Source organism: Cibotium barometz, chromosome 28 (genome assembly GCF_041138505.1).
Source record: "Cibotium barometz isolate CiBa-2024 chromosome 28, ASM4113850v1, whole genome shotgun sequence".
Taxonomy (NCBI): Eukaryota; Viridiplantae; Streptophyta; class Polypodiopsida; order Cyatheales; family Cibotiaceae; genus Cibotium; species Cibotium barometz.
In genome coordinates this window covers 9,608,277-9,616,688 of record NC_141073.1, presented here as the reverse complement: position 1 = coordinate 9,616,688, position 8,412 = coordinate 9,608,277, and the positions used below count along the sequence as shown (strand labels likewise).

Sequence of the window (8,412 nt, the reverse complement as noted above, 5' to 3'; positions counted from 1 at the left end):
GCATCAATGCTGATATGTATATTATGTAAATAAGATGAATGACATTTCATTTGTAGAGGTAGTGCAGGCTTTACAGGCTGGGATAGGACGAGCCACTTTTAGGCTGTTGAGAAGATTGCACATATACTAGGGTAACCTAACCATTTATTGGCATATAGCAGGCGTATGTAGGGAAAGACTTGAAGGAATGCTTGCCAAATTTTGGATCTAAGACTCGAAGATAGTATCTGAAGGAGAGCAACTGGTTCATACCTTTATGGCCTTGTTAGAGAATCCTATTGTTCATGGAGGGAAAGACTCCCAAAGGATGGACTAGTGAGTCTTTGCTTCGTGGGTGGCTTGCAGGTGGGGTACCATATTTCTTGGGAGCACTCATCTTTTGTTTGGGAGGAGGAGAGGGGGGATCAAATTTGTGGCTTACTTAATAATGAACTGTGATAGGTTTGGAGAGACAGGTGTAAAAAGTTGACTATTGTATGTCTCTGTGCAGCTTATAAATACAATAAGAATTATGTTCCCCCAAAAAAAGAAAAGTAGATGTAAAACATTTTCATCAAAAGAAATAGGCCTCCTCTCACAAAGTCTCTTTAGAAAGACAGTAGGTTACACGTTGTCCATCTTATAAGGAAGAGTGTGGACAACCTCATTTTTGGATCTAGAGAGCGTGCATGTTTCGTGCGTGCGTGCGTGCGTGCGTGCGTGTGTGTCTCTCAGAATTGCAGGGCGATTTCTCGATGGCGGCGCAGATCGTTGTGGTAATGAATAGAGCTGTAGTCGCTGTCAAAAATAGGGTCTTGCAAACAGAATGATTGAGATGACAAGACACTCAACGAGTCAGCCCCGTCTAAGCTTACCTCATCGGTTAGTAACTGCAACACCTGGCATGAAGAGAAGGGGATACATTAGGGCTTGATGGCCCCATAATTGCATAGCATCATATGAGCTTCATGAGTTTCATGTGCATGGAGGTTTGAGAGCACCCATGACTTTCACATAGAGATGGCACTGACCTGACCCATACATGGACGGCATTGCGGCGACTGTTGTACACAGAGGGCAGCTGCCATCATCACACATTGCATCTCTTGTGGATCGTAGTCGCCATTAAGTCGAGCATCTACGAGCGCCTCCACATTCATAACTTCCAAGAAAGGCCTTGCCTGTGCACGATGTTATAGAGCACACGTTAGAGCACATGTGAAGTACATCGATAGATAGCTGAGGCACATGATGAGTTGTGGCAATGATGATTAGCTGTGGCACATGATGAGTTTTCTACATGTATGTTACTCTGTGAAATGTGCACACAATAGTGCATAGTGTGCTGCAAATGAAGAAAAAATTTATAAGATGGAGGATTCAAGGTCATACCCACATGACCAGGCTTGACTGCAAACCCTCGATAGGCTTGCGCCCGGTGATGAGCTCAAGAAGCAGAACTCCAAATGCAAAAACGTCTGTCTTCTCATCTAAAATACCATGCATGAAATATTCTGGGGCAAGGTACCTGCCCAAAATCATCAAGCCGTTTACTATGATGCTGTAGGCATGTGCATGTGCGTGCAAGTATGTGAATGCACATGTATGTGTTTGCAAAGGGGTATGTATGAGATTTCCTGCTCTCATCAAAGTAGGCTGAGTGCAATTACGCACCCAAAGGTTCCTTCAATTGGAGTAGATATCTGGTGGGAGCATTGATCAGGCAGCCATTTGGCAAGCCCAAAGTCAGAGATCTGCCAATGCCAGAAAATCCATAAGAAAAACAGTGTCTTATGATAAAATCTCCCTCTACCAAGAAAAACACTATGTATGAAGATGACGACATGTTGTAGGTATAATGGAATGCAACACTAGCTCTTGTATTCAGCTGTTGCAGACCTGTGGCTCAAAGTCTGGACCCAACAATATGTTGGAGGCCTTGATATCTCGATGGATGATACGACGCTGGCAATCCGAGTGGAGATAATTTAAGCCACGTGCAGTGCCCACAGCTACTCTATATCTGATTGCCCACTTCAATGTTGGCAACTTTCCGCCTGTGAACAGGATCATGTCATTGGGATGGGTGGGGTGTGCGCACACGCAGTGAATGTACTATTCAACAATCTTAATCGAGCACTTTTTCAAGCAACAATGCCTCAAAAACAGCTTACCATGGAGCCATGAAGCTAGGCTTCCGTGCCACAAGAAGGGGAAAATAAGATGTAATCCCTTCTCAATGCAAAATCCAACCAAAGGTGTGATGTTAGGATGGAAGATGTGGCAGATCATCCCAAGCTCTGTCAAAAAATCAATTGTTTTCAGCTCTCCAGTATTGCCTCGAATAAGCCTTTTCACAGCAACAAGGTGGCCGTCAGGAAGTAATCCTTTGTAAACCTCTGAATGCCCCCCCTTTCCCACCAGATTACCTGCTAAATCAAAATCAATAAGCTAACATAAATGCAGGCATCATTGAATCATAACATGTATCAAAAGAAGAGCCAAAATGTCAAGGTAATGACCTGGACTGAAGAAATTTGTTGCCTTTGAAATCTCTTCATATGTGAAGATGTTCCAGGGTTTCTCGGCTGAGATGAACAATGTGTCTGTGCTGCCTCTTTTAAGAGGCCTTGCAATCCGTAGACTACTCATGTATGATTTGAATGAATTTCCCAATGACTTGCAATGGGTAAAGATGAGTGCCCGTTTGGATCGACAAGCCGACGGAAAGGTAAGCGAGCGGTGTACCCGACGACCTCCCCTCCAAATGCTCAGGCAGCTATGGGATTGTTTGATACAAATGATATCATCCTCATCATGCGAGGACGATACAGCACATGAAACAAGAGCTTTTCTGGATAAGGAACGAGATAGTCCAATATGATCAGGGCTGTCATCTGAGTCATAGAAAGCATCTGAACTGTCCAGAACTCTTTTCGGCGAGTACATCCTCTCACTTTCCGGCCATACCTTACTGCATGAAATGATGGCAGTATCAAGCTGGTAGTGGGTCTCAGTTTCACTCACTGCAATGGGGGCGGTTTGTATCTGTAAAGATCCTTCTGCAATCAGTACCAAGCATGCAGTGGGTACCACACATCATCAGGGAAAATCGGCCAGCCAAAAAAAGCTTTAAAATGCATCACATATGTGCCTGGATAGTATTAGCTGTGTAATGCTTTTGTGGACAAACCTTCATGTGTGAGAGTGCACCCTCTTTGCACCAAGGTGGCTCGAAAGTGATTTTCTTTGTAGTAAAGAACCTTGTAGTCCTTCACGACGACTATGGAGCACCCTTCTGGTACTTGTCTACATAGAAAACTTCCTCTTCTTTGTGCATGTCTGAAGCACATGTAGGAAAAACCCCATCAACAACCGCCTCATATGGTAGTAAAACGAGCCTATAACAATATACTACCATTGATAAAGACTCAGATGTACCTTAGCAAATGATGGCCTGAAGTTGTCACAACAAGCATGGTAGCCTTCATAGCTGATACCTCCTCAACTAGTAGTTTTTCTGCAACATCATTAGTTGCAACTCTCATCTCCAAGTGCACCTGAAAGGAAAAAGTACAAGCTGTTCAATGGCTGTGTACGTGTGTGTGCACGTGTACGTGTGCATGCGTGCGTGCACATAGAGTCTATTGATCATCAAACTTACTCGTTTCACATCACATAAATCTTGCAATGGCTTGAACTGAGCATCAACGGCTTCGGGTTTGTAGGTATGCCCAGCTATGAACTTGTGCATTGTATCTGTTACAACAAATCAGGGAAATGAATATGGATCACAATGCCACATTATCAAATGATACTCTATGCAAGTAATCTTGAGCAAAGTTAGTGTTACAGAAATGCAAACATATAAAAACACATACATCACTATGTACCTCTGCAAGTGTGTATGTTTTGATTCTCAATGCAAAGTGTTGGAGTTGAGAACAGTGTTCAAATTTTGAGCAAAAAGTGAAAACTTGCCGTAATGTTGCTGCCAGAGGGCGACGACAGAATCTCCAGGGCGGGCAGCCATGTTGATGGTCCAGCAAAGAAGATCAAAGCCTCGGCGGTCATCGCCAGACGGAAGCCCCACAGCGATTGTCTCCAGCAACAATGAGGCCCTGTCAGGGCCATGGCGGTCCTGCAAGAACTGGTTCTGGTTCTGCCATCTCTGCGTTCTCTCTGGCAACGTTTGCATTTTTTTCAGCTTCAGCTGCCTTTTTTCTGCACCACAATGAAGCTTTCCATGTGTCAGAAAACTCTGCTTGTTTTGCTTTTTGCTTTTTTCTTTTCTTCTATTCAGCTTCTCTCGTGCACCCTATTGAAGCAATAATTGACCTGTTTTTTGCATCATATTAAAGCTATCAACAAGGCAAGCTCCCCGCGCGCCCCAACCCCTCCCCCTCTTTTGGCATCAAATTGAAGCTGCCATGGCTCTATTTTCTTCTTTTTTGGCATCAAATTAATTTGTCATGGCATCAAATTAATTTGTCATGGCATTGCTTTGCTTCCCTACTTCTACTTAAGACATAATTGGTGAGATTTCCTGTTTAAGACATGGTTAGTGAGGTTGATTTACAAGGCATAAGGCCTCGGGCCGCTTAAGCAGAACAAAATTACCTGATTGGCAGAAGATTGAGGCAATAATTTAAGAAATTAAGCTGCGAATTGAGTTTAATTGCAGCACAGAGAGAAGGGGAAGAAGGGAAGGGGGGACAAAAAGAGCGTAGAATTTACTCAGTAACTGAACAAAACTGTGCGGCTTATTAAACAGGATTAGCCAAGTTAAATCCTCTTTTTTGCCTCTAAATGTGTTCCAGTAAGCAAACATTTCCAGCAAAAGGGCATGGAAATTCGCCTTCTCTTCTCTCACCTTGCCACAAATCTTCAGAAAAGCTTGGTGGGTTTCCTTAATCCCGCCATAATCTCAGAGCAGCTCAAACCCTCATTTCGTTGCCAAAGTGAGCGTCCACTATATATAAGACGCAAATGATGGAATCCTCGATTTTAAGGCAAAGGCGATGATTCAAAAAGCCCACTAATTACAAATGATCAGTGATTATATAAATTACTTGGATCATACTACTCTAGAGGAGGATAATAATGATGGTGATAAATAGCTTGGAAATAGTAATTAAACAGAAATATGATGAGAAGACGCCATAGCCAGAAAGCTCGACAGGCCCCAACAAGACAGAAGAGACGCGCAAATTGGACAACAGGAAAAAGGAAGACAAAAGAAAGACAAATTCTCGCGCTCGCGTGCACACATGCATAATCACTTTACACAAGTAATCAACCTTGGCATAAACCTCTTTGTGATAACTTACAACACATTATTTAATCCAAAAGTGATTAATCGTGTCAACCGTTGTTTAATTACTTCATTTAACACATTAAGTACACCCTTAATTGACACCACAAGTTTAGGCAACATCCTTCAATGTTCATTTACTAAATCAAATCAAAACTACATAGAGGGTATTCACACGCTCAAGTAGGGCATTTGGGTGCCCACAATCTAGTTCATGGAACACTTGTGCAAACCACCAATGGGTCTTCTTGGTGTTACTAGCATTCAAATAGTACTACTTATAGTCATGTAGCTACTCATTTGAGGATTGAAGGCTGAAAATGTCACCTTCGCACTATAGCGGAGTTGGCTCAGAATCATTTTCCTTTTTTGTGTTTCACATCCCTCGTGTTCTATTGGTCTTAGAGGGAGTTCCCACAAGGGGCTTCTTTTAACTAAAGCCCCCCACCCCACATGAAATGCAAAAAAAAAAGCCATGATTCTCTTCCTCGATAAAATTTAGCGGGTTGTCATTTTGAACTGGAATGCTCCACTGCCATTTTTGGCATAGTTCAAAATGAAGGGCTTCATTGGCATCATTCATTAATTACATGGGGAATTTGTTAAAACAAAGCCCCATGCAGGAACTCTTCTACTACCGACTCCCTCAGACCTTAGGTGGGACTGTTGACTGTAGCCCCATGAAGTAAATGAGAGAGTGGATTGAAAGGCGGGTGGTTGAAAACTGCACCTATGCCCATTGGTGTTTAAATCTAGTGTGAGAACAACCTCTTATTGTTACAATCATATGTTGATTCACTTTAATTAAGATAATAACTGCATCCTAGATCAAGCTTTCTCAAAAACACAATGGTGGCAACTCCTAGATTTAATTAAGGATACTTATTGTGATAACCTAATATTAAACACATCTGTGAAAACAAAACAAAAAATCCAACTACCCCTATAATAAGCTAGATGAGTACTTATTATAAAAGTTAGGTTAAATGCATGGTCATACCCACTTGATTGAAACCACTTTATGTGACACTCCAATATCAAATTACTCAAAAATAAATTTATCATGGGTTAACTAAAAGCCACTCTTTCCGATAATGGATGCCACAAATTAGTTAAGTTGATTAAAACTACTTATTATGATAACCCAAATTTAAATTAATCAAAACAAGATAATGTGTCCTCATCATTATGGAATCAACATACGAAGAGTGTAGGTGGAATAAACAACCTAAGTAATCCAACAAGATTCAATTGGCATTATTTGTATGGTGATTGAGTTTTGCTCCTAAGTCCAAGTCCACTGAAGACATGCCACAACAACCTAAATAATCTAACAAGATTATGGTAAGACAAACAAAATTAAAAACTTCTCTCTATGGCTACTTTGCACTAGAGTTTTGTTTGACCATGCTCAGTCTTCCCTTTGCCGCCCCACATGCCAAATGATTTTGTTATTCCCATATGCCAAATGATTTTGTTATTCTCACATGCCACATTAGTGCTTGTCTTGTAGCTTTTCCATGTGTTTTCCTTTTGTTCCGTAATTGTTGTGTGTTTGCTCCATTCACTTTATTGTATTCTATACTTGAAGCATACTACAAACAATAAAAAACTCATTATGAATGGGTGGGGCTCTTGGAGGCTATTCTCCCATGCCACATCCTCACCCCCTTGCTTTGAACGATCACCTCAAGTTTCAACTTGGTTATTTTGCCATGGCACTTACTTACATGTGTCATACGCTCAATGGAGCCCTTAGTCTCAATAATCACAACCTCCACATGACCCCTTATAGCTCAATCAAACACACAATTCGCATCACTATCCATTGTCTATCAAATTGAGATCCTCCTTTACCTTACCCAACCATCACTATCTTTCCCAATAAGCTCTTTATCACATGTAATTGCCATCATTATCTTCCCACTAGTAACAAAATTCGCTCAACATTGATTTTCAATCCCTTCTCTTTACACTAAAGATTGGTTTGAGTGCACTAGATACTTGATATCAGGTCTTAATCAATGAAGAAATGCACGCTTTGCAACTCTTTATGAATACCACAGCACAAAAATTTGGTGGTTGGTGAGCATAACTCAATAAATATATATACGTGAGTGTGCAATATTAAATTACTAAATACATATAGCCTTGGTAGTACAAGAGTGTGCAATAATATAGATCTTATGTATTTACATGTGGAGCTTTTTAGAAAAGCACAAGTGTTCTACAATTGTCAAAAAGTTATGAGAATAGATAAGTTTTTAAATTTTTTTTGGCACATGTAGTGTTCTGTAAGATACTATATATATGCTAAAAGGACTGTTTTTTACAATCCTTTAACGAAGATGCTATAGTTATTATTTTTGCCTTCAAAGAAAATGACTTGGGCTACACATGTCATTATGCAAAACCACCCTTGTTCTAAGCCACCTTTAGTCTACCCAAAGCACACAATGTTGGCACATAAGAACATGGGCCCATTATTAAACTAAATATAATAGAGTTTAGATAGAGTCTCACTTATAAGTATTTGTCTTGATGACCAAATGAGTTGTGTGTTCTTTTAGTTTTAAAATAAATCACATGGGATCTCCTTCTTAGATATGCTCTTGACTCTCATGCAACAAGGCTAGATGGCAAGATCATGAACCTTTATCACAATTTAAAGATACAAAATAAAAAAGAGCCTATAAATTTAAAACTCATGCTTCATGTGTGCCTCAAGTAGTGAGGCTTCTTACAACTGTGTTTTCTCTAGTGTAATGCCACCAAAATTGAGCTTTTTGTAAGTGTTGAGTAAGAATCTGCATAGCCTATATCTATATCTATACAACTATTAAAGAAATGGGGACATGCCACATGATGAAGCCTCCATTTTGTTGCTAATGGTCCATGTGTTGGGTGCATACTTGTGTTTTTGTGTTGGGAAATGGGTGCATAATTGTGTGGTGAGACATGGGTGGTTGATTTTTGGGTGAAGTGGTCGTATTGAAAACATGCGTGATGTTTGGTGCACTAGAAAGAGTTTAGAGAAGATTTTGGGAGTTAGGGGTGTTACTTGTGTGTTGAGTGTTAGGAGTGTTGCTTGTGTGTTGAGGCATAGTGGGTTGATTTAG

General features: G+C 40.7%; 1 protein-coding gene across 1 annotated transcript; it reads right to left on the bottom strand.

Annotated features, from left to right (window-relative positions):
• Positions 1–534: 534 nt before the first annotated feature.
• LOC147622475 (receptor-like cytosolic serine/threonine-protein kinase RBK1) lies at positions 535–5,294 on the bottom strand. The gene is made up of 12 exons (XM_086822056.1): positions 4,853–5,294; positions 3,961–4,203; positions 3,644–3,738; positions 3,421–3,539; positions 3,173–3,321; positions 2,502–3,041; positions 2,154–2,408; positions 1,879–2,036; positions 1,654–1,733; positions 1,372–1,507; positions 1,011–1,160; positions 535–878 (listed from the first exon to the last, which is right to left on the bottom strand). Exons 2-12 carry the CDS (start codon positions 4,175–4,177, stop codon positions 711–713), a joined length of 2,067 nt encoding a protein of 688 aa, XP_086678182.1. The 5' UTR covers positions 4,178–4,203; positions 4,853–5,294; the 3' UTR covers positions 535–710.
• Between the last annotated feature and the right edge of the window lie 3,118 nt (positions 5,295–8,412).